Here is a 26,144-nt window from a genome sequence, read left to right on the forward strand (position 1 = left end):
TCATACATATTATTTTTTCAAGAGAAAGACCATACAACAGACAGAGAAAGAAAGGGGAGACTATGTGGCAAATATCACTCCATTCAGGTATATGATTAATCCTATTTTAATGGAAAAACATTTTTCTCCTAAATATTTAGCAAAGTCCCATAAATTGTAACATTCAAAACCAGTATCTAAATGAGACTGTACTCTTAGTTCTCTATTTCAGACCTAGCTCAGCATCTGTCTTTACACATCACTGAACATCTGAAATGAATGTTATTCCTGACTAGTCCAAACTTCATGTATAAAATGCAGATGTAACACAATACCATACTATAGGAAATGTTTTACAAATTTATAAGGTTTTAAAAACTTTATGGTTTTAGATACACTTCGTAAAAACACAGGCACAGTGAGACAAAATAATAAAATAGAGACAGCCAGGAAATGGACACTTACCCACAGTGCTTCATGTGAGGTGGTTTATCCATTCTCACCGCCAGTTTAATTTTCAGGTCACTGTCCTGACTGTTTTTGGGAACTATCATTTTATGCAGATCAGGGGACTTTGGGCTATTGGACGTTGGATATAACACTACCTGCAAGTCATGAAAAGATAAACTTCAGCAAGCTAATAAAAAACACCCCTGGTAGTCTTTAATGGAAACATCTAAGCAGTGAAGATTCTTGTTGCATCTCCTCCAATATGAAAGATGACTAAAAAAGATTTCATAAATCTAATAAACCAGCAGAATCAATCTTATTGTAACAGACGAATTTCAAAAATTAACTCCTTCCTTCTCTTATAAATGGGTATTTTCATATTATGAGTTAATAAAATTTCCTCCTGTTAATACATTCTGAATTAAGAGCTTTTTTTAAAAAAAAAGAACAGTTGGCATTTCAAAAGGGTCATGTAGAATTAAACAGGAACCTAAACTTTTACATTAGTCAATGCTCTGCTGGAAACACCTTTTGAAGCAATTTTTTGTAGCATTATGTAACAGATCAGCCCTCAGTAGTGGCACTGCTTGAGAGAAGATAACCAAAGCATATGTCTTGTTACTGTCTCCAGTTTTTGATCAATAGCATTAATAAAAGTCAATTTTAGTAAAAAACCACAGAAATTGTAGATGAATTCCAAAGCATCTTTGCTGCAAATGGAATGTAATAAATGTAAGATGCTATGTACAATTCACATGTGATATGACACAAACCTTTTGTTTAATCTACAGTGATAGACATAAAAAACCCCAAACCATTGAATTTTAAAGATTTATTTTTTAAAACATTTATATAAATTTCTTGAATTTTCTAACAATTAATTTTAGACTAATATTAGTCACAAGTTGTTAAATATTTATTTACCATCCAAAAAGTTTATCAATGTATAGCCAGTACAATTAAAAATTACTGCTTCATCAAATCCTTACCCACAGCGACATGTTCAGCAGTTAAATGCTGCTGGAACATAATTTCCTTTCATTCTTATTATAAGTACTACTTTTGAACCACTTTAGACTCTAAAGTATTAACATATTACTTGGGAGTCTGTCATAACATTCAGGGAGTTCTGAATTATCATTATCATTTCAAAAATAACAACACCCTAAAAAGTACCATTCTTCACATCTTTCATTTCCTGAAAAACAGAATTAATTATTATGTTAACCATCAAGTTAAGTTCTTACACATAGTACTTGTGTCTTGTGTCATATATCTAAAACACAATATATTGTCCCCCATGTTACTATGAAGGTTAAATCAAGTATTTGAGCAAAACTGTCCAAACAGGTATAAATCTAACAGACGTTATTAAGCCAAAAATATTACAACAGTGTCATTCAGATCTAATCATCTGAAAGATGTCCTAAGTGGAAGGCCTTCAGCTTCTCATCTCAATAATTTGCAGAAGCACATCCCTGCATCCTGTTAATATCAGGAGCTCCAAGCTCCTCTCAAGCAGAGAAATATGATGCATCACTCCTAATCAAATATGCAACCTTTGTAAAACCAGTGGAAGAAATAACCTGTCAGATTTATTGAGTACATTCAGTACCTTTTAAAGAGATAGCAGAAGAATCAGTATATTCTGATTTTAGCAAACCAGGAGTTTACTTTTTTTTTTTCTTGCAAATGCACAGAAACCACTATCTATAACAGAGTTTATTCCTTTGTTCTGATTTTCATTCTGAGTAAAAGGCACTTGTTAAAAAAACATTTAAAAATATTATGAGCATGGCAACCTTTGCGTTCTGATGTATCAAAGGGAAAATTATTTTTGGTTATCCCTTTAACTGCAAGATTATATAAACAGAACTATTATACATTCCTTGCATTTAATCACTAGGTATTTACATAGAACTGCAGGTGATGCTAAGAATTTTTCCTTTTCTACAGGTTGCAGTTCCTGTTGTCCTGTAAGAGCTTATTACTGCTCAAGCATCTCAAGTGACATCTTTCTCCTGTCAACTTCCTGAGATTTTAGAATGCTGATGAAAATAAAAGCAGACAAGAGTATAACTAATTTATATCTGCAGTACTGACAATTCCTTTCCTGAATTTTTAAAGAAGTATTATGGGGCTTCAATTTCAAACCTCTCACTAAGAATAAGTATCTGTCAGACTGTTTAAGTATGCACTGTGTTAGGTTATACTTTGTCATGCCTTCCGGCTTTAAACAATGAGAGCTTGAGAGAACTTTGTAATCAAACTTTTTGTTACACACAAACACATGTATGCACATGCACACAAAGCATTTGACAGGCATTAATTACTTTGCAATAACCTTCATACTAATATTGCCCTTAGGGGCAATGATAACTACTGTGTACCATACCATCAGCACAACCTGTAAGCTCCCACAAAATCGCTGAAACCAAAACACTTGGCAACTGCTCCTTGATAAGAAAAGTAAAAAATTGCTGAAATTTCTATTAAAAGCATTCTCTCCACTATGGAACACTGTAATGTGAGGTCACTGCCATTGTCCATTGAGAAGCTTTCTAGGGTTATTCTGTCTCAGATTTCCTTTCAGCACGCTTAAGGGGTTTTAATCTTCTGGTTGTTTCATAATCTACTTTAAAAAAATGAAATGGTATCAACTCACATGTTTTCTCTGGCAGGTATAATAATCACCTAGAGGATACCCTCACTGTGCCTAAAACTTCCATAAATTTCATAAAATTTCTGCTGCATCATATATTTTTGTACTATATCATATATTTCTGAACTTTTAATTTATTTTATTTTGGTTTATTTTATTGTTCATATACCTGTGGATATCACCATGGTAAGTTGTGCAGCAGCAGCACAGAGAGTTTGGACAGTGTTTACCATAATTATACTAACAGATAATCTATGTTAAAAAGTACAATGAACTGTTAATGACCAGAAAGCTACACAGTGAACATAGTTGCTGTGAATTGGATTGCTTCAACTCATGTAAAGCAAATTAATACTATCAGAACAGTGTGGGTTGAGATAATTAAGTAAATTCAATCATCTCATAAACATTAAAAAATACTTGACCACGTGTTCCAATTCTATCTAGCATTACATTTCCTCACACCACACTGTAACTGAAAAAGTGTCAAGTTCACTTTATGCCTCTACTCACCTGGATGTAAAATAAACACAGAAATCTTAAATACTATAGAGCAACATTGTAGGCATTTGTGCAAGTGATGTTCTCAAAATACTGTTTGTTAGCTGTGAATGACTGAAAATGTTTCTCTCTTGGGCTTAAAAGATGACAGGTTGAAAGACGCTGAAGCTAATATCATTTGACAACTTAAGTAACCATCATTTTTGTGATTCCATTGTGTATTTAGGTCCCCAGGTGGGTCACAATGGAAGAAGTTAATTTAAGTACACCTGAGCCAAACAGTCAATCCAGACAAGCAACTATTAATTCTATTTTTGGCCCATTGATCATATCTTCTTTTAAAGGTATGAAAGACTGAGTTGCCTAAAGTACTCTAAAAGCTTAAACAAACCAAACTGGGGGCAGTCTTGTTTTCTCAGAGAAGATAATTGAGCAAAAGGTTCAGATTGAACAGCCTGTTCAGAAATATCTCCAACAGGTACTCCCATGTTGAGATAAAACTCTCAGGCTAACCATTAATGGCTGTAGTTGTCCTGCTGTCAAAAGAATAGGCAGCCTTCAAAAGGGACTAATGAAGGCAAGCAGACTGGCAAGTTGTAAGCACCTCAAGAAAAATCAAGAGTCAAGATATTCTCTACTTTTTCCCCCCTCTGACACTTGTGGCTGAGTTTCAGCCAACTTGTGTCCCCACTTTCTGGATGCTCCCCATCCCCTACTTCCACCAAAACTCATGATATTCAAGAGTTGAACCTCAGTGATAGATTTACCCACTCTTTTGACCCAAGTATTTGAGATGAGATAGATTTTATAAGTTGGGATGATCTAAGACACATTTTGAAATTTCAGATCCTGGGCACCAGACCTTGGTAATCATGGTAATTCTGAGCTGACTGTGCTGAATTTTGGCTCACTGTCACAAGCAAAAATGATCAAAGTGAAGAAGATCTGCATCTTAATGCCCTGGCTGAAGAGGCAGGTGATGTTTAGCATGCTATTACAAAAAATAGTTATCTGGCCTTCAGTACAGACCATACCACACAACCTTAAAAAAAAAGGAAGATGCAGCTTATCCACAGTCTGCTCTTCATAACACAGCCTGTGTCATCTTCAGAAAGCAAACCAAACCTCAGCCCAGCCGCAGCCCCATCCCCAGGGAGGCTCCCGATGCATGGAGGTGCCCTGGTGTCTCCCAATCCTGCCCCATGCCCCGATACCCCAGGGAGTTGCTCCTGCTTCTGGCATCCAGCTTCCTATCCTTTCTTCAAACTCTATGGTCTCCAAAAGGAAAGCTAGAAAATTTTATGAGACAAAAGTTCTCATGCCTGATGTGCTCTTTCAGAACACAAATGGTGTTAAAAATGTTTGGTTTTTTGCTGCTGGCCAAAAGGGCATTTTCTTTTTTATCTTATACCATACATAGAATGAAAACTTTCAAACTCGTATCTTAAGGTCTGGCTAAGTTACAAACAGTTGAGAACTCAATATACATCACACAGCCTTAATCATAAGCAGCTTTGTGAGGTCTGTTCAGAATAAACAACACACTCCTAGTCACGCAACAAATCCCACAACGAACTAGAGAAACCAAACTCTCTAACTCCCATGCTCTACCAGAGACATTTCTAACTCAATTTGTGATTATTTAAAGCTATGAAAAACAGCCAGTGCTTGACACGTAAGATCACATAGTCCCTCAACTCCATTTGTTGAAGCTTTCATCATGCCACAGGACTAATTAATACAATGTAAGGATTTTCTTTCATGTTTTAAAACACAGCAATTTGAAAAGACGCCAGTGCAAGCAGAGAGGACAGGCAAAATTTAAGTTATAAAACAAGTACCCATTATTATTAGGCATATGTAAACTTATGCTGCTGGTCATCCTCTGAACAAATATGATAGAAAAATCTAGTTAAATATGTTCTGTTTCACTGATCTGAAAATAGTTATAGACCAAAAATTATCGAAGATGGTTTGGGATATGAAATAGATGACTAGAGAAACCCTTTAACGTTATGTAGTTTGTGTAACTCTGGCCCCAGCCTCACTTATGGGACACCTGGTTTTGATAGAAATGTCTACTGACTCCTCTCAAGATACCTTCTACCCTAACTTGAAAGTTTGGAGCTGTTCTGTGTTATGTCAGCCCCTTGCCCAAAGACTGGCTAATGTCAGAAAGCCAGAAGCTGCTGTCAGTGTGACAAGAAGTTCCCTCGAATGCCCTAGCAGCAGCCTGCCAAGCACAGCACTGCACTTGCTTTCCCTGAGCATTAAGTCATGACAACCTGCTACCAGGTGATTGCAGAAAAAGAAGCTCAAGAAGAGGCTCAAATTTGGAGGTAGAAAGGGGAAAAGGAGATGTCTCTCTTGAGAGTAATTCCCTTAGAAAAGTTATCACCTTGGGAACCCCTAAAGAATGGGTTAATAAAAGCTCGATCACCAAGGGACTTGATGAGTTTTCTCTGCATGCTCCATCATCTCACCTATTGAGTAATCTCTTGCTGTTTGGCTATGATTGCATTACAGCTGAAACACCAAGACAAAGCTTTGGGTAACAGCTGGTTAAAAAGAAACAAAATACAACAGAAAAACTGAATAGGCACATGGTGAGAGGGCTATCTAGAATACTGCTGATTATAAAGAACTGTTTATACAATCAACCTCTGTTGATGCTGCTGGCTGAACACTTACTCTGGTAGGTCTTAGCAATTGATAAAAGTAGTCTTTGAGTCCTGCCTAAAGAGCCTCTCCCCCATATCTAAGAGAGAGAATACCTGAATACAAAATATCTCAAGCATTTCCAATGAGAGGCACTCTCAAAGAAGCTACTGAGAACCCCGTTAGAATGGAAACAATAACACTTGGACAGACATCACAGAGTGCTGACAGGCAGACTGCTTGGGGGACAAGAGACAAAGTGGGAGTGGAAGCAATCTTTTATCATATTCCATACTCAAAAAAGAAAGACAGAAGAACTCAGACCTGAGAAACCTCAGTAATTTCAAAGTGCCATGGAGAAAGACAATCCCCAGGATGGCAAGCTTTAAATTAACAGTCACAGAATGAAACTGTCTCTGCTCAGGGGCTCTTTGAATGCGGCACAGAAGATAAACAACATGCCCAGTGCAGTCGACATTCAGAAACCCAGCAATCCTGTGAGTATAGGTACCTAGCCAGCACTGCTATTTTATAATTTTAAATCAAACACAGAGTAACAGTATTAAAGGAAAAAACCCAAAAAAGCATAGCTGCACAGCTAATTATTACTGGCTGCAGCTGACTGTGACAAGCAGGCTGTGAGACAATAGCTGTCTTTTAATTGAATAGTTAGAGCGACAAGGCTGAAATATTCTTATATTCAAAAAGTATCAGCAATCAAACAGCACCTGCTGCTCTCACATTGTATCCACATGTGTGCTAAGCACGCACAATGGCTGTCACTTTGAATTACTAGGTTTGAACATCTTTATACACAAAGTACTGAACAAGCAAAAGTGGTGTCAGATCCCTGTGTTTCAGAAACCACCAGGCTGATTTTGCAGAATTATTTACACCAAACCCTGAAGGCTTCTTCACACTTTCTCAATTGTTGCAAGTACAAATGCAAACATCAATTCTGCCTTCTGTATGCATATACAAAAATTATTCAAGGGGCCAGATAAGTTTCAGTCATATAAAATCTGTACCACAAATTATAAAGATATTTGACTAAAGTAAGTTCTTAACATTTCCTCATTAGAATAAGTTTAGCTTCAAAGATACAGCCTGTCTCACTTTCTAGAAGTTAAAGTCAGGGGTTCAAGTCACTGTATGTAGAGGTCTGTACAAACACAGACACAGACCACTCCAAAAGCTCATGTTCTGCAGAACCCAAATCCAAATAACATCCTTTCCCCTCCTGTGCAGCATACATCTCTGCTTTTAATTTCAGTGGAAAACTGAATTTGTACAACTGTTCTCCAGTTTGTGTAGAACAGAGAATACAGTTTAAGATTTATTTTCACTTGAAAGTGGTCAGCAGGAAGCCAGAAGAATATCCTGCAGCAAGGAAAATCTTCTCTTGAGATTCACAACTGGATTTACTGGTATTTTTGGAGGAAGACAGCCATATCAGACAAGTGACATAGGAAGTATTACTTCCTTTCAGTTAACCACATCTTAAATGCTTTGAACGGAGAAGTTGTTAAATAAGACAACATCCCTTCTATCACTTGGTGCTGACCTGGTGACTTCTGCAGCAGAGGTTGTGAGGCCCCAGCCTGAGCTTCCAAACATGGAGTATATAAAGCTGTAAGTATGATCTGTTCTCTCTACTGAAAGCACAGGCCTGCACCCCTTCTGCTCCTCAGTGAGCTGGTTACTTCTGGAAATACGCGGTGTCTTCTCTGGAAATGAGGGACCTGCTGATACCAGGGTCTACATCTTAAGTTCCTAAGTGAGAGAAATCACTATGCACAGATGGGTTTAATGGAAATACCTTCTCCTCTACAGCTCTGGGGAAACCTTTGCTGGCTCCATATTTCTCTTTTCCTAAAAAACTGATGCCTTGGTGGCAGAAGAAACCTTTTAGTATGTGATAGAAGTTCAAAATTCAAACCATGTAGCTTGATGCTGCCTTCTATTACTAATTATAGATTAAACAGAACAAAACCTTCAGAATAACCACAAGTTATTGGAAATGCAAGCTTCAGTAATGTTGAAAAGTGGTATCAGGTCAAGACACACACTGTCAAGAAAGTACTTGATAGATGAGAATTAACGTCTACAGTAAGCTTACCTCAGAAGGGGTAGGTTTGAGTTGAATTTTTAAGTACAGGAAAAATACCAGTAGGAAGTATCTTCAGACCTTTTCCAAGGATAACAAATCTAGCTTGATCAGATGAACTCCTGCAAGTCACTGCATTGTAATGACCCAGCATAAAGTTGCCAATATAAAAATTAAGCTTATCCAGTGGGATTCTGCATCTTTTCAAATGCTATTTGAATTTAAATCTCTCAGACCTGAAAACAAAGACATCACCAACAAAAGAAGACTTTGAAAGCTAAAATGTGTACCGTAAGAGTACATAGTACTGCCAGTTATTTTGTAAGAATTCTGTCAGATCTTCTCCCAGTCTCCCCTGAAACTAGCAACCACCACTCACAAATACTCTAGTTAAACCAGAGGAGTAAGTTGGAGGATTCTTTCTTCTCCTGAATTAAGTGTCTACCCCCACAAGCTGGAAGGTGTCTGTCAGCAACCCTAGGTTTTACCAGACCTGGGAGGTGCAGAAGGACAGACACCCAAACAGGCTAATGCACAGCCAACATGCCCTTTTTATGTTATTTTCCACTGCGAAGGACCATGTGCACTACATAGGGTCATTGTGGGAGGTTTATCTTTTGCTGACTTATCTTTCTCAGAAGGTATTCTTTGGCAAGGATGTGGGCTGGACATTTTTGGTAAATCAGGAGTGGATTATAAAATGGAAAAGCAGTGTCCAGGCATCTCTTGGGTACTTCTGTTTGCTATTCCCAATCTCAGCACAAGCTTTAATGTGAAGGGGAAAAAAGGTGATGGCCTTTATCCTTTTCACAAGGGAAAAAGAAAAACAGCAAAAAGGAATTATTTTAATAGGCTTATTCTGGTAGAAACTGCCAAATCTCAGAGCATCTGATAAAAACAAACAGACTCTCTGCCAAAGAATACCAGGAGAGTAAGAATCAACAACAGAAAGAGAAGATTGCTCTTCCCTACCTCATCTTTAGTATAACTTGCTTTGTCTCTGGGAAAGCTGGGTCAGACTCCAACAGAGCACTGAGCTCTCTATACCCTCTCAGTTACCTATTTTCTTCCCTTTTCCCTCACCCCTCCCAACCAAGAAACCTTCAAACTTGTTCAACCAGCTGACAAACACAGATGTGTCAGAAGGCAGCCAGGAGTGTGCAGGGAGAGGAGGCAGTGAAAAACCCACAAACCGACCATCTGTGGCCACAGGACACAAGGCAAAAGCTATATTCAATATTTTATATTTGAAGTGTTTTCATTCTTTAAAACTAAATTTTTAATATTAACTTCCTGTCCTAGAAACTCAGACAAGCTGCAGCATAAGAAAGCAGGCCAGGGCTGGTACCTGAACTTTGGATATTTGAGGTTGCAGACAGACACAGAGGATCCTGCTAAAACTGTGATACTTAGCCTCTTTATACTGATGATACTTCTTTTCTTCTCTGACTCCTTGGCAATGAGTATGCTGGCTACTGTTCACAATGGCCACATAGTCCCTCCTCCACTGTCCTTCACCTTGGCACTGACTTACCCTTTGCTTCTTTGAAAGGACTGATCAAGAAGGGACAGAGACAAAACTTCTCTGCATTTAGTAACACTATGCAGCTCCTGCAAGTTCACCCTTTCAGTGTCTCTTTTATTGTTCTGAATCCAGATATTGGTGACTCTGGCTTGTTTAGCTGCACAGCTGTGGCTCCTTCGTACCTGTCACACTACCTGCCTGGCTCTTGCCAGGGTGTACCCCTGTGGGAACCTTCCCCATGCAGATCCCACCTACACCTTGACCAAGTGACCTTGGAAGCCCTTTAGAAGGATATGAGATGAGGCAAGAAGTAATCCTGAAGACACAGTCCTGACCTTAACAAGTGACACAATGCATGGGAGAATGTGTCTTTGCATAACCACCTGTGCTCAGAGGACACAAAGTGGAGAAGAGCTCTGCTCTTTCCAACAAGTTGTGCTTGCTTGAATCAGAAACAGCCAGGACTCTGATTGTAGAACTGAGCATTAAAATGTGAGCTATTTTCCATGTGCTACATGTCAGAGGGGAAAATTTCAACAGGAGAGGAGGGGGAGATTTGCAGACCATCTCCACTTAATTCATCCTACCTCTTCTTTCTATAATACATTGCACTCTCTAGTTCTTGACTTTGGCCTAAGAAGGATAAATTTACAGAATTTGCAGAACAGTCTGAGTTGGAAGGGACCCAGAATGATCATTGAGTCCAGCTATTAAGTGGATGGTCCATGTGGTGATTGAACCCATGACCTTGGCATTATTAGCACCGTCCTCTCACTAACTCAGCCAGTCTCAGAGTATCCCGTCAAGATAGGGAAAACATGAAAACGGAGGAGAAGCTCATCGAGTACAAGAATAAGCTCTTATTTTACCCTGACAGATTATCTCCCTCACTCCTCTCCCATTCTGCTTCATCCTTCTACCACTTAAGTCCTTCCTTTCCTTTTTCCAATTTTTTGCTACATTTATTACATGCCAAGTCTTACCTCTCTCCCTTTCACACCTAATTTGAGTAATTAAAAGCATTGATATATCATGTAGAAATTGATGTTTTAAACAAGACAAAGAGAACCACCATGGATGCCTGATGTAAGTTTCTGAAAGGTAATTTAAGTCAACCTATCATGTTTTGAACACCAGGAAAAGTCACCCTTATATAAAAAAAGCACTGTTTGCTAGAGGCACAGCAGAGCAGGCTGGTATTGAAGGCCTTGTAGCATTTTATGGTATGTTTTATCAAAATTCACACTTCCACCCATCATTTCTCACATATTTCTCTTGTATACACATAATACTCACTCTTCCCAGTTCTTTATCTTCAAGTGCCAGCACCCCGGTGCTTTCTGTAAAGAGTTTTACTTTGACAACAGGCCGAGGATGAGTAGTGGTGAAATCCCCTTGGGTTCCCCATCTGCAATAAACAAAACAACAGAATTTAACTGGGGCTGAGCACAGGCCTGAGGGTGATAGGACTGTAATCTTTTCTACAGAATATTTATCAATGCACTCCTAGAACTTAATTTTAAAGCTTTTGGAGGAGGGGGAGGGGAGAGAAAACAGAGATACATTTTTGAACATCTAAGATCAAATATTGACATAGAAGAATGGCTTTTCTCTGTGATAAAACAAATCAGAGTTTTTCTGTATGACTTTTGTCATAAAACATCAATCCAAAAATTTTTAATGGCAAAACTCAAAGAACAGAAATTACATCTTCACAGAGAAAAAAGAACCAAGCAAGAAAGCAAATAGGGATCTATTTTCTATGAAACATATTCACTATCTCCTGCATACAAATCAAATTAATTTAGCAAAGAATCATGTCTCAATTCACTTCAGGCAACCACACTATGAATAAATTAAGAGACTTATGCAGAGAAAATCTTATATTTTATGAGATGTTACAACTTAATATGAGAATGTAGGAAAAATGTAAACACAAATGCAAATAATAGGAAAAAATATTATCAGAGTGACTATAGCTCTGCAAGATAATTACTGCCACAAGGCTGCATGCTTTTAGAGAACTTTAATTAGGCAGACAGACTTCTAGTTGTTAATCTATTATCTCAGTTAAGACACTTGGTTTGTGAGCCTTCCCCCCTCCTCCCTGTGTGCCAGTGGTACAAAAAACAATAGTTATACAAATTCGATTGCAACTTCCTTCAATGATCTATTCCATATTTCTGAACAACCACATGCAGGCCATTGCATAGATTAAAATGACTGTGATTATGCTACTAGACACAAACAAAATGCAAAAATTAAGCACAGCTCCAATTTCTCTTGATTTTGTCTACTGTGTGAGATACTACAAATATCAGAAACTAATAAAATAAAGAAAACAAATGACCTTAAGAGTGTGCTCTATAAAAGGATGTATTACACAAGCCAAAATCTTAGGCCCTCATTTAGAAAAAGAAGTTATTTTTATTTACATTCAAGAATACACAATCTCTCCAGTATTGCAATATGAACATAGAGTAGCAATTTTCCAGCAAAGGGATTTATTAGGGAAAAAGAAAATGCTTCAACTAGCATGAGTTACAGACTTCAAGACCAAGTCTAGAAAGTAATATGCAATCAAAACCAATAAAGCTTCAAGGAAGCAGCAGTTCTGTATAAACCAGTCCTACAGGTGGCTGAGCATGCCTGACTCCGAAAGTGAAGTTCACCACAAATTAACTGAATCTTGCATTAAATTCTGTCTTCTTTGCTTCGTCTAGGTTAGATAGATGCTTATTCTGTCTGTGGTGTGCATAGCTTTAGCCTCCACAAAGTGGTAATTGAAATAGAAACTCAGACAAACTACCTTCCTGAGTGGGAGAAAACCTGTTTATGATCGGATGATAGATGCTGCAGCTGCAGGATAAGACAATGCCTAGCACTACTGCTTTTCCCAGTGGCAGTGCCAGGGGTATGTTTTGTCACAATAAAGAAATGAAATTTCCAAGGAGAAAGCACCTTTATAAAAGATGGGACAGTTTTATCTTCACTTTAGCTTCCAGATCCCGGTATTCAGGAAGAATGCTGCCTTGAATTTGGAAACACAATCTAAGCACTTTGATAGCTACACCCTCTCTCTCAGCTGTCAGGTTTGTTTGTCCCTGAGCTTCCAGATGCATTAAACTGTGCATGCCATAATGGACAGGACCACACAAAAAACCCAAGAGAAACTCCCATTAAAATAACAAAACAAACCCAAACCCTCTTACAAAGGTCTAGTGCCAGCATCAGTTCATACAAAAGAGAAGAGAAATAAGTGGTCTCGCTGACTGAAGGGAAGAGACCCAGCCTGTTCAATGAAGTGAACATCACTTGCAGCAACTCAGCTTCTGCAAGCTGAGCAGTAGGTGTGTGCTTCAACAATTGCTGGGGTTTGAGCACCCTAGCATCAGGTTCAAAGAACTTCCTGGAATGTGGTGCAGCTTTCTTTGGCGACCCAGACTCCATCTCTGCAGGACACAGCAGGCAGGGATGGGGCACACATGAGCCTTGCCCAGGGAGCCTGAAAGAATTTGCTCCTTTTTCAATTTAGATGCACAGTGAGATACTGATGAGAATGGGAGTAACATGGGGTCATCCATCTGTTGGATCTGTTGGCACTCACGTAGTACTAGGAATCACCTTTAACATTGAATCTGATTACCAGCCTTGACTGACATCTTTCTCCCATCCCCTGTTTCATCTGCAGCAGTAAGTGAAAATCCTGGGCTGAACAAGAATGGTCTGAATCAATTCTTAAAGCTTAATGTTTATGGTAGAAATATTCCATGCACTGATCTGCATGCTCCTGGATGATTAGGACTTCAACTGACTCTCATAGCCTCTTAGGGACATGTATTTGAAAGTGACTTATCTGGAAGAGCAGATGATCACAGATTTTATGGACTTTAGGTTTTACTATCATTCCTCATGAAAGAGTTCATGAGAAATCATGTTCTGTTAGAAAAGGCAAATCCAAGATTCTATCCTTTACTATCACACTTAATTGTGGCCATCTGATGTTCCTGTCTGCCAATGTAACAGCAAAGTACACACAGCTCATCTTTTTGTTCCTTGTGTATTACTGGAACACAAGTCCTGTTTCTTTGAGGCTTTGTGTTGTTGCAGAGGTATCAATTCATACCATTTGAAACCAGCAGCCAAAATAGTGGTATCATGTTCATTTTAGTTTGCTCCTTCCAAGAAAGAACATAAGAGACCAATAATCCAGACAAATTGAGTTTATCTAGATAGATTGAGTTCATCTACATGCTGTACATTTAAAAGCACATAATGGTATCATGCATACTATTAATACATCAGGCAACAACTGAAGCAGAAGTCAGAAATGACAGCCTAATCAAAACTCCCACCTGTAGTCTAACCCATATGAATGTTCATGCTAATAACAATTTGCAATTTGAATTTTTCATTTTGTCGGTATGAAATGAGGTGTAACAATAAGAATGGCCTTTCTGGCTGTAGTTTGCACTGTCATCACCTCCTAATAAACTTCAGTTCTGTTAGAAATAAAATTCTGATCTGTAAAGGTTGTGCCATGAATGTAACAAGATACCAGGAACTCAGCATTTATTAAGGACGACCCAAAATAAGGGATAGAACGAGTAAAGCGTGCAGGTGTACACAAGCCAGCCTATTTTGAAATACTCTTTACTGTTCTGAAATTATATAGGTGCTCAAGATCTGACAGATTTCAACTTTATTTTCTCCCCTGGCTATTTCTTTTATGACACCTAGTACGACTCCAGTCAACAAATCAATGATTTGTTTATTCTTCCTGTTTATGAATAATACTTCATTTCAACCAAATTCCATTTAAATGGATATCATACTTTCAGCTTCTGTATTTGAGAGGATAAAAAATGACATCAGATTTTCAGCATACAGATCAATTTAAAATTTATTACAATGTACATGCAAACAATAACTTTGAATAAGGTATTGTCCCATCATCATCTGTGACTAAGAACTGTGTAATTAAATTAGATCAGTCTTACCTATAATGACAAGATTGTAAATATAGCCTTCCTATCCAATAAATAAGATTTTACTGAATCACTTCTTATTTCCACTGTAAAATTCCATCAATTTTTTCCATACTTTTGGGTGTTTATTCTAGATCTATATACCTGTTCAAAGAGCTGGTGAGTTTAATGGTGGATTTTAATTACCTAGTAATTCATGGAATCAATACTGTAATTATCATGATGCGAATCTTGATCACCATTACTGCAATTTCTTTTTCAACTTATAGATTTTATGTGCTAGTACAATTACATCCACTTTTTTTCTCAAAAATTTAATTATTTTTCTTCCAAAACACATTTGTAGTCTGTCAAATGCATTTTTTGACACCGATTAAAGCATTAATATTTCTGGTTCTCACATTTGCTTAATCTCTCTGGAGTGTATATTTTAGCAGAACAACTCCTTTAAATTTAGCAGCTAAGCTGCTAGGTATAGGTCAGACAAATTGATGTTTTTCTTTTAAGTTTGGAGTTGCAATCTGATATTTTTTCTACAGAAAATACAGTACTTCCCAGAAATGTTTTTGTTTCTGAACCACAGACATTGAAGTCAACCAATATACAAAAGATTGTTCATATTAGTTCGTAAGACAAAAACTTTTAAATTGTTTAATCAAACTACTTTCTGTATTAAATAGGAACCGACAATGTGGTCTCCAGAACATGAATGCCAAATAAAGAAAAGTTGCTCTTCTTTATATTTTAACTTTCAACATCAATAACTGAAATATTTTCTGCATGAAAATAAATCTTACAGCTGACTTTTACTTTTCATGCAGGTGAACCTGTAGGTCGAAACCTGGTTTTCTGTGAAAAGAGATGCAATTCCTTTGTGCCATTTTGATATTGAGTCAAAGTATATTGCAGATAATTTATTTAAAGCTTGCTTTGCTATGGAGCTCCTGAAGGAAGGATGGAAGGAAGGATGAGAAGGAAGAACAAGCAAACTAATTCATCTATCTTCTGAAATTGTTATTTACAAACAGTGTATTTTTAGTAAAACTTAACTACAAAGAAAAATGCAATGCTTCATATTTGTAATAGCATATGTTTTAACTATCAAACGTATGCAAGCAATGGAAACAAAAAATAAATCACCTCCACACCTTTGGAGGAGCCATTGATTTTTGAGTATTGGTCCAATGACTTTTGTTAATGTGAAAAATTTTGGTGCTGAAAGTGTCCAGACGGGAAGTGCAAAATTTTAGACAAAACAAGTATGGATCCATGCAATATTTATATTAAGCTAAATAACTACCATTATAGCATGGTTGTTTGTTTGTTTGTTTTTTTAAATCTTGCTAGAAAAAGTAACAATAACTTCAGCACTAACTGCTGCAGTGTCCTCACAGCACTGTCAACGGCAGCCCATGTAGCATAATGGACACCTCTAAAGCTACCAAATTTAAGTCTGAAAAAAACCCCTAATTTTGCCTCTTCAGGCTCTCATTTTGCCATATAATTTTCCTTTGTTTACATAATTTTTCTGCTTTTACCTACTCATTCTCTTTACTATAGAAACTGCAGTGATTTGATGTTTGTTCATCTTTAACCACAAGCCACAGTCTTTTCACCATATTTCTCTGCTGCTGTCAGAGGTATGTGGGCTGATACAGTAATTAGTAATAAAATCTATTGCCAAAGTTTATTTCCCTTCACTGCAAAAGTACCTACTTCCAGGAAGAAGGTGAATGTTTATTTCAGCTAAAGATTTATCATTGTGTCACAGAAACCCCTCTAAGTGAATTTATTTTTCTACTTCAGTTTGGAACACATTTCATACACTGGAAACAGCAGCAAATTTCTCTCGGGTTTCATTTAACTTATGGTATCTGTTAGTCAAAACTTTTTTAATGAGATCATGGGAGCGAATGTAATAAAATTTATTATTCTAAGCGAAGATCCAGACTTTTATTTTAGCCCTTATTATTGGAATACTTTATTTCTGATAAAATATTAACTCTACAGAATTTTTACACCATTTTTTGTCCTCAGCAATAAGGAAACCTCATTTTTGAAACCACTACCAGAGTGTATTGGTTTCCTTGGTGCCATCTTTCTGGGTTTGATTCTTAAGTCTTCTTCATAACTGCAACGTGTTTCTTAACTATTAATTAAACTATCTTAAGAGGCCTTCTGGAAGAGTTTTCTTATTTGCTATCCAAACAGGGATGTGGACATGAGCTGGAATGAGCAGGAAGACTCACCCAAGCCAGTTTGTTAGGCATCTTACTGCTCCACAGGAGTAAGAGATTTACCAGCACTTCATCTTTGCACATCTTGGAGATGGACTGGAAATACAATGTTGAGGTCTCTGCAATATCTTTGTGTTTCAACTATTTCAAGATACCAACTCTGCTGTTTCTACTTTGTTTAGAAACAAACTTTAACTGTACAAAACCAGGTATTTATAACCCTCAGAGTAGAAACCATACTCACAACGCAAGTTGTGAGATGAAAGGCCAGGAAACTAAAGGACAGAGGAGGTTCAGCACCTCCTGACACATCCAACTACACTGATGCATTAAAATACTTCAAACCCATGTCTGACAAACCTTCTGTTATTAGTGAAGGATTGTGTGAATGTGGAATTCATGAAGTGTTGCATATCACTACATCCAACTGCACGGATACAGAGAGAGAGAAAATGTGAGACCACGAGCCAGGTGCTGTACCAGCAGTGCAAGTCACCCCACACCAATCTGACAATAAATCTATAATTTGACGAGGAGGCTCCACTCAGCCAAACAAAAATAGAGTTAAATCCATACTTATTTGATTATGGTGGTTTTACTGAGACTCCTGAAGAGAGTATTAGTTGGTGCTAATTGCTACTAGTTCTTCCCCACTGATACTTGGAAAAATATCATAAACATTTCATTTTCTCTTAGGAGCACAAAAATACCCAGCCATTTGTTAATGATTGACACCAGGATGCTACACTAGAAAACATAGATTTAACTCTAACAGACATCTCATACAACCCAAAAGCATGTTTATTTTTTCTTTTGACCACTGTACCAAATAATATGAACATTGCAGCTTCTTCCTTTGAAAAGGGATGTTGCAAGTTACTGCACATGCAACAGAAGTTTATTATGCAACACTAAGGATTTGATAGGGTAGAGATTACTCCTTATATGCAACATTACAACCACTATTTATACATATATATATATATTAATTTATTTATGTGTGCATTCTCCAGTACATCAGTGAGATCTGGAATTAAAGTTTAGAACCACAAGGGAAAGAGCTTGTATGCTTGTACCTTTCTATAATGCTTATAATGGGATTTGCATTGTAAATGTTTTCCTTGGGAAATATTTTTTTATTTCTCTATTTTAGAATTACTCATTTATTTTAATGGAAGAACGAAGAGCATAATTTCCTCGCTCAGAGCAAGCACATTAAACTGCAACTGAAAAGCAAAGCATAAAGGAAGTTCTAAACAAATCATAACATCCTTTCACAGTAGTAGCACAGACAAGTCCTATGCTCAGGCAAACTGAACCATGAGGTTGGTTTTGTGTCTTGGCCTTTCATCACTGATCTCAGCTAATCTTTCTTGACTCTCTTCTTCCCTGTGTTACTGTGATTCCACCATTTTATGTGCAAATCTTGAGAATTACAAATGCATTGTTTCACAATCCCTATCAAAGAAACACTGATACTTTGCATAAATACTTTCCCTATTTAGCTACTATCTAATGGGCTGTCAGCTATTGAAAGAGCATGACAATGGTCCCTGAGATTCCCATCAAAACATTCCTAAAGCTACAAAATATAGATAGGAGAAAAATAATTTGTTCTACAGAGATGAGTGACAGGAGGAAGGGAAAGTACAGAAAAAAGGTAAGTCTTGGTATATGCATGGAAAAGTCATGCAATGACCTTTAAAGGTCACCTTTGAGTCCACCTAAGCCAAGTCTACACTATTGTGTTTTACCATTTATCATTTATTTCTGTCTATATGGGAACTTTAGAGCCGACACACTAATGGTTTGAAATGCAGACTAACAAACCATCTCTTCAGCACTTCCCTTACAGGAAATTTGTGTTCAGCACCTGTAGCTGCACACACTAAGCAGACCACCATTTAATTTCTGAACTCATTGTTGAGTCACTATCTAGCATAGTCACTCAAAAAAAAAAAAAGGTTTGGGTAATTTTTTCTTTTTCTGTGGATTCAGCAGCAAAATTAAGGGGTTTTAGGGTGACTGTTACAGAACAACAGGAATCCCTTCTTGGAACTTTTTTCTCAAGGAACAGAAAGCTCCAAATTGTATCCTTACTTCAGCAACAGCAAGGATACAGTGTTTTGATCGATATGCTATATTGTAAAGCTCCTTTATACAACTAGACTAATATGACAGGAAAAAAAGAATAATCTGATAATATGCACATTTTTTCAGGATTTGCTTTTGGTAAAATAACAACTTTTAAATAAAGGAATTAACAGAGCTCAAAATTACTATTTATCTCAGAGGTAACAATGATCTACAGACAACCATGTATTTATTTTTAAGCATAAAAAATTATTAATACATGAAAAAAATTACTTGTAAAAAAACCACAACAAAACTCTGAGCAGTTTTCCTTTAAAACAAAAAGGTATCTCATAGAAACCAGAAAGGCAAACCAGAAGAGGGGTTCAGTGCGTAATAAGCAACTAAGTAAAAACACTCATTTAGGCTTCCTACACTGAAAAGGAGAAAAGTGCACTCTAACAGTACAGAATGCTATTATGACAAGTAATGTCATTACAAACATAAAACAGTATGAATAAATTATTAGTCCTGCTTTCACATCTCACTTTCAATACAGGCAACCAAGACAAGCCAGGGTGAAAATTTTCACGGGTATGTATCTAGACTGACACACTACCAGGTGATGGCAACCACTGATACATATTAAGTGAACAATTCATGAGAGGCATTACCTCCAAGGTTCAAACCCACCTAGAGACTGGTGATGGACACAAAGGCAAGACATGGTCATTTATGCTCTCGAAATTTCTATATGCATATTTATTTCACTTTTTCCTTGAAAAAGATAATTATGAATCCATCACAACACTGTTAAAAGTTGTAACCCCTATTTCTTCATGTTACTTTGTGTTTCTGTGGCACTTCAAACCTTCAAAAACCTTGTACAAACATTGATAAACTCATTGTACTTTGAATAAGCAGGTATATGCTGTCATGTCAGTCTAAAGATGGGGGAAAATTAATCACAAACCACTGACCTATCTGAGCCCGCAGGGTCTATCAGGGAAGAGCCAGGAATCAAATCAGAAAACATCAGTATTATAGCCGGCATACGACCAGTAGGTGTGTTTTATTCTGAAACTCCTTTTACTGCTCTGAGTCCTACTGCTCTTATCAGCTTTCCACACTACCCTGCCTTTGTTTTTGCTGTCCTCCTACTCTCAACCTGCTGGTATTGCTTTCAAATAGGCACACTAACCTGCAGACTCACACCTTAAATGATGTGTAGTTATTAAGAAATTTCAGGATCTCTAAATATATTTTCTTCATCTGTTCAGTGGACTATTCTGTATTCTGAAAGTACTGGACCTCTTGACACTTCTGAGGATCAATGAACATGCTAACAAAGTGACAGCAAAGAAGAGTGCCCATAGTGGGGTGAAAAACAGCTTTCTGAATGTCATGAGCACTTGGGATGTATAAAGTATCCTTAGCCTGAACAGGACTCAAAAGCAGAAACTTCTTTCTTTCAAATCCTTTTTTTCAAGATTTATCTTTACCAAAAAAACAACCCTAAATTAAATTAAATTAGGCTGTAAAATTTGTTCCAATTCAAACACTATATCTAGTAAAATTTTTAGCAATTACTTTGAATGTACCTGTGTCACATTGCTTACAAGACATATAATAAGCAAATCTTTGAAAGGTCTCTTCAAACCAAGATAAAAGAATAGGGTACTTTTAAAATGCAAAATAGGGCATTTAGGTCATACCAAAATTTAAGAAGAATCCAAAGGAATTTTCTCATGCCAACTATTGCCCACAAACAATAATTAAGCCTCTCAAAGATAAGACAGGTGCAAACCACTCTGAAACACAAATTTCAAATTCACTCTACCAAAATATTCCAGGAGGAGATTGGAGGTAAAATTTGAGGTAATGCTTCTCAACCCCACCTTTTATTTGACAGACAGACCACATCCCTCTAGAAGATACTTTACAGGCTGCCTTTGCCTTCAGCTTGACCCAGCCAGAGGCCAGGTAGCTATATTAGAATAAGGCTTAGCCTGATCAAAACTGTTTTGCTTATAAGCAAGATTTAATTAGCTTTGGCTCCACCACGTTATTCATAGCCAAATGGCTTCCAGTTTTAAGCTGGATCACACATCTGTATATGCTTTAGCACAGTGTTGTATCTGTCTGCCAGATACTGCATTTGTTGTGGATCAGGTGGGAATGAGCATGGAAACAGATACAACTTGTGCATTAAGCAGTGTGTAACCAGCCTTCCTCCAAGCTCTGATTGTTATAGTGAAAGGCATGGGTGGGACATGCATCTTCAAACCCAAAGACTTCCAAAATGCACTGTGAAATAAAACTGGTTTCAGTCTTGCAGGAGACATGTAATGTAATACTACATTTTAAAAGAAGACAGATACGCAGCTATTCTTTCCAGTGGTGCCACTAGATGAGGAGGGTTAATACTCTCTATATATGTATTATATAGGGTATATATATATTTTATACCTTAACATATGCCTTGGTGACATAAGGATTATGTTCATTGTTAACTATCCAAATAGAGCAGGGAATACAACCAGCCTTAATTATCTCCTTTCATCCCAATTTCTTCCATGCTACGCTTCTTTATCTGAAAACTGAATATTCCCTTCTAACAGTAGTGGTTTTCACAAGTCCCTTAGACTTAGAATATTTTGGGAGCTAATCATAGAATCACCATAAAATTTAGGCTGAAAGGAACCTCTGGAGGTCATCTAGTTCAAACCCTGTGCAGAGCAAGAACAGTTAAAGTTAGGTTGCTCAGGTTATTATCCAGTGGAGTTTCAAATGTCTTTTAATATTAAGACTCGGTATGAAATTCGTATTTCTCTGCAATAAGAGATGAAAAATTTCTTAGACAATATAAAATAGTAATCAATGACAGAACATAGCACCAAGGCACCAAGTGAATAAAACTATCAAGTGTATTTTCAGCTGAATTCGTATTTCTTCTGTGAAACTCTTCCATCATTAATCCAGAACATAGGCTGGGATAAATGCATATTCTTTTTCTTCTCCATCATTTTCTTTGCAGAACCAAGGAAACATCAGATCATTTCCTACTGTTAATTTCTTTTTTTGCCTCTTAACAGCTGGATAATCAACATATATGGTATTTAATCACAGCACCCAATTTTTTGAAAGATAGTTTCTTCCACCCTATTTCGTGAATTGCTCCAAAAAGAAACACATACTGACATATGACGAGACGAACACCATGATGGAATTTATCCTTTAGAGAAATAAAGATGAATCTCAGAGAAAATGATAACACAACTCAGTCAAGCCTTGTTTATGAAAACAGACACACTTAGTTTCCTGTCATGATACCCACTTGTCGCCCTAAAATTCCAAAATACTATTAAAGGATCATGCTCATCTTGACCAAGTTTTCAGCATTGTGTACATCAACATAATTATGTCTCTCAAGCTTTAGCCTGTGAAATGATCCTCATAAAAATACACAGAGGATCTCTAACATATAACCTTGTTTTTGTACATGTTGTCTAAAATGTATTTATGTCTTAAAGAAAATAACTCTGTATGCCAAAAGTAGGAAGAACTACTTTGTTATCCTCTGTGAGATCAACAACAGATTTTGCTACACCTACCTTCAAGCAAAAATCTTTCAAAGGTAACAGTTAAAAGAACAGGTGAAAGTAAAAGACCCTGATCAAGAAGCTAAATCCTAAAGAGAATTTATCCTCAGAAGATACAATAAGAAGCATATGAACAGCAAGCTCAGCACAGTTAAATCAGGCACCATGAAAATACAGTCTCATTATCCCCATATAAAAATTCCCATGTGTAAATATATTCATTTCAATAAAAAAGGCACCCAGACAAAGAACAGAAAAAAACCCCAAAATGTAAGGAGAGTTAGTCAGCTTGCCAGAAACAGATGAGTTTGATTATTGCCTCTCTGATCAGCCAAAACTTGTGTTTCTGTCCCTCCTTTCTTCCTGTGTGTATATTCTCTCATTTTCTATTTAAGAATCAAAGCAATATGAGGCAGGTACAACTTTTTCATTCTACCTTTTCCCTTGTGCAAAAGCAAGAACATGAATTCCTACACAGGAAAGCAATATGAGGAATGACTTCAGAAAACCAGCAGTATATTTAAAGCATTACTGAATGAAACAAACTTCATTTATGCAGATCTATCGGACAGAGAGCAGCAGCACATGGGAAAAGAAGATTAGGTGTGCTTTCCTTACACACTGTACATCTGTGTTGTCAACCACAAGTTAGGTGACAGCTTTAAGTGTTACTATCCCCTTGTTTCCCTTAATCAAAAATAAAAGATTAGACAGTTGCAGGAACTATGATGAAGATGAAGAAAGAAAACTTTCTGATGTTTGGAACGTGACTGTCATATTATAAATGTTATCATACTTTCTCCCTTCAGAAATGCTGTCTTAGACCACATCCTTAAAACATCCTATTAAAAAACTACTATTTTTTTCATGGGCGAACATGTCATTTATGAAAGTTTTAAATTGTAGAAATTAGGCCCTTTTTTTCCTTTTTTTAAAAACTGCTCTATGGAAGTTTTGCTATGCAAGCCTCACTTAATGTATCTACAAGTTCTCATACTTCAAATACTTTACGGAATTAATGATGGTAGAATATGGCATAAAAATAATGTGAGCAGCATTTACTCCATTTGTGCAGCACTGACCCAGGTTCCCTGCCTCCTCTAGTCACATTTAATCATACATTCTTCACATACTTCTAACATATAATAACCCTTTTAACAGGATTCTGCAATCACTGGCAGTAAAATATGATCATCTTATTTGTTTTGTTCACATGAAGAATATCCTGTCTCTATTAAAAGTTTTCTCAGCATCAAGATATGATCTTTTCCTATTGTATTTCACAAGAGAATGTCATGTGTAGTACTAAATGACAGCATGTTCCCATTTTTTATTTTTAGGCATGATTATTCATGCCTAAAACATGACACTTTCAAGAAATCACATTATTTAATATTCAGAATGAATAAAAATCAGTAAGAAAAAATTGTGGATGCTAGGCTTCACAAGACTAAAAACAAGGCCACTTCAGTAACATTTGAAAAATGAAATTAGCACTAGATTTTTGCAGATGGCCCCCTGTGGCATCACGGCAACAAAGTTATGAAAAGCTTCACACAACTAAAAGGGCCCTCTGAGGGCTCTGCTTACTGATCTCTGGTAGAAAAGGTCACAGGCTATGTTGGAGGGATTGTCAGCATGGCTAAAAGGCAGGAAACAGTTGGAAGGAATGGAGAAATACTTCAGGCAGTTATAAAAATTTTATAGGGTTTGCATGTGAAGCTGTGTAACTCATCTGTTTGTAAAACTGTCCAAGACATAAGCTCAGTAAAACTGCATTATTCTATAGCATTTGCATTTTAGAATGATCATTAGTTACTCAGTAAGATACATACAAGCAGTACTTCATTTAGCTTGCTAAAGAAGAGAATGAAGCACTTAAACATAAACTCACAAAGTTATTCTTCAACAAGAGAGAAAGCAGGGGTTAAATGCATTAACAAACCAGAAAATATTTATTACTGATCAAAACTGTGCTCTCCTTCCAGGGACTTGAATCAGGCATCTTCCCTTTAAGAAAGAATATTGCTTCTAATTTTCTTATTACTCTTATGGTGGCACTCAGGGATTTAGAGGAATACTTCCATACATTTATAAAAATAATTGAGAAAATATTCAGCATTTTGGAATAGTGGTTAAATTGTGAATTAAGTGTTCACTTGGCTCATGTTTCCATTAATCTCTCCTCTAAGATCACACTGGCTTGCAGTGGCATTTTGAAACATTCATCTGAGTATCTCATTTTCTCCTTTCCCCTGTCAAAGCTTTTGAATTTTCTGAGTACTAGCATTGCACTGCATACACTGATGTTTCACAGATGAAAAAAATAGGCATAAATAATTCTTTATACTGCTTTTTTTCACAAATGTAGCTACCAGTTCAAAATGATAAACTGACTACAGAAAAATGTGTGTGACAAGCACATGATTTGGAGCTCCTGACAGCAGTCTCCCACAGCAGGCTGGTGGTAATCATTCACTTTTCATCACTGTCTCATTCTATGCTTAGTATGTGAGCTTAGGTACCCTTTTCTAGCTGCACATCCTACATAAAATCTGAAGTTATGATCTCCTCCAGCCTCACTGATACTTTTCCTTCGTATCAGAAAGACAGCACTAAAAATTATACAAGTAAGAAGACAGCTCCAGCAGCAGGCAAAGCAGGCAGGCAGTAGCCCCGGGCATCTGACAGCTGTTTTTTCTGTATCAGAAAAGAGATGGTCTGGCTGTGCTTGCCCACCAGCGCTCTTCCACCAGCTTAATTTCTGATTAAACTCTGCTAAGCCCACTTAGTTGCCTCTGCCACCAATCAATAAAAGCAATATCGCTACTGCCAAGAAAACCTGGTTTGCCTCTAACAGAAAAACTAAACTATGGAAGAAAGCATGTCCCATTCCATAGGCAGCTTTCTCCATCTTCTTACTGTTTGCTCATAATTTGCTAATTTCATGCTTGTCTAATTTAATATCCTCCCCATTGCCTCAAACGATATCTCTATCTGTGCTCAAGAGCTGTGTCTCTAAATGCTCATAATCATACTGCATGCCAATGTCTCATAATCACTCTTGCCAGAAATGGAAAACAGCACAACTCAGAGGAGCACAAGAACTAGATACTTTTCAGAGCACTAAAATCCTTGCCCCTTTAAGTTACACTGTTTTACAGGACAGCAGGTCAACAGCACCAGTAACTCCCATTCCTGTGCCTCCAGAGTACAGTTCAGGGCACCTCTCAAAAATCCACCTTCTAAAGATGCATAATTTTTTCCAAACAAATCCATATAAGTTTGTACAACATCACTTAGATGGAATATCCCATAATCTGTCTTTCATATTCAGTCAACTCATACCTTTTGAGCCTGAA

The 26,144-nt window shown here is 37.0% G+C and overlaps 1 protein-coding gene across 22 annotated transcripts in view; it reads right to left on the reverse strand.

The window, feature by feature from the left end:
* CADPS2 (calcium dependent secretion activator 2) overlaps nucleotides 1–26,144 on the reverse strand; it is a 294,051-nt gene that overhangs the window by 139,556 nt on the left and 128,351 nt on the right. For all 22 annotated transcript variants that reach the window (XM_048300706.1, XM_048300707.1, XM_048300689.1 and 19 more), the window contains exons 7-8: nucleotides 11,179–11,290; nucleotides 445–584 (exon numbers count right to left, since the gene is read on the reverse strand). In XM_048300706.1, coding sequence (XP_048156663.1) covers nucleotides 445–584; nucleotides 11,179–11,290 — 252 coding nt within the window. The remainder of the gene's footprint in view (nucleotides 1–444; nucleotides 585–11,178; nucleotides 11,291–26,144) is intronic.

Source organism: Corvus hawaiiensis, chromosome 4, assembly GCF_020740725.1.
Source record: "Corvus hawaiiensis isolate bCorHaw1 chromosome 4, bCorHaw1.pri.cur, whole genome shotgun sequence".
Taxonomy (NCBI): domain Eukaryota; kingdom Metazoa; phylum Chordata; class Aves; order Passeriformes; family Corvidae; genus Corvus; species Corvus hawaiiensis.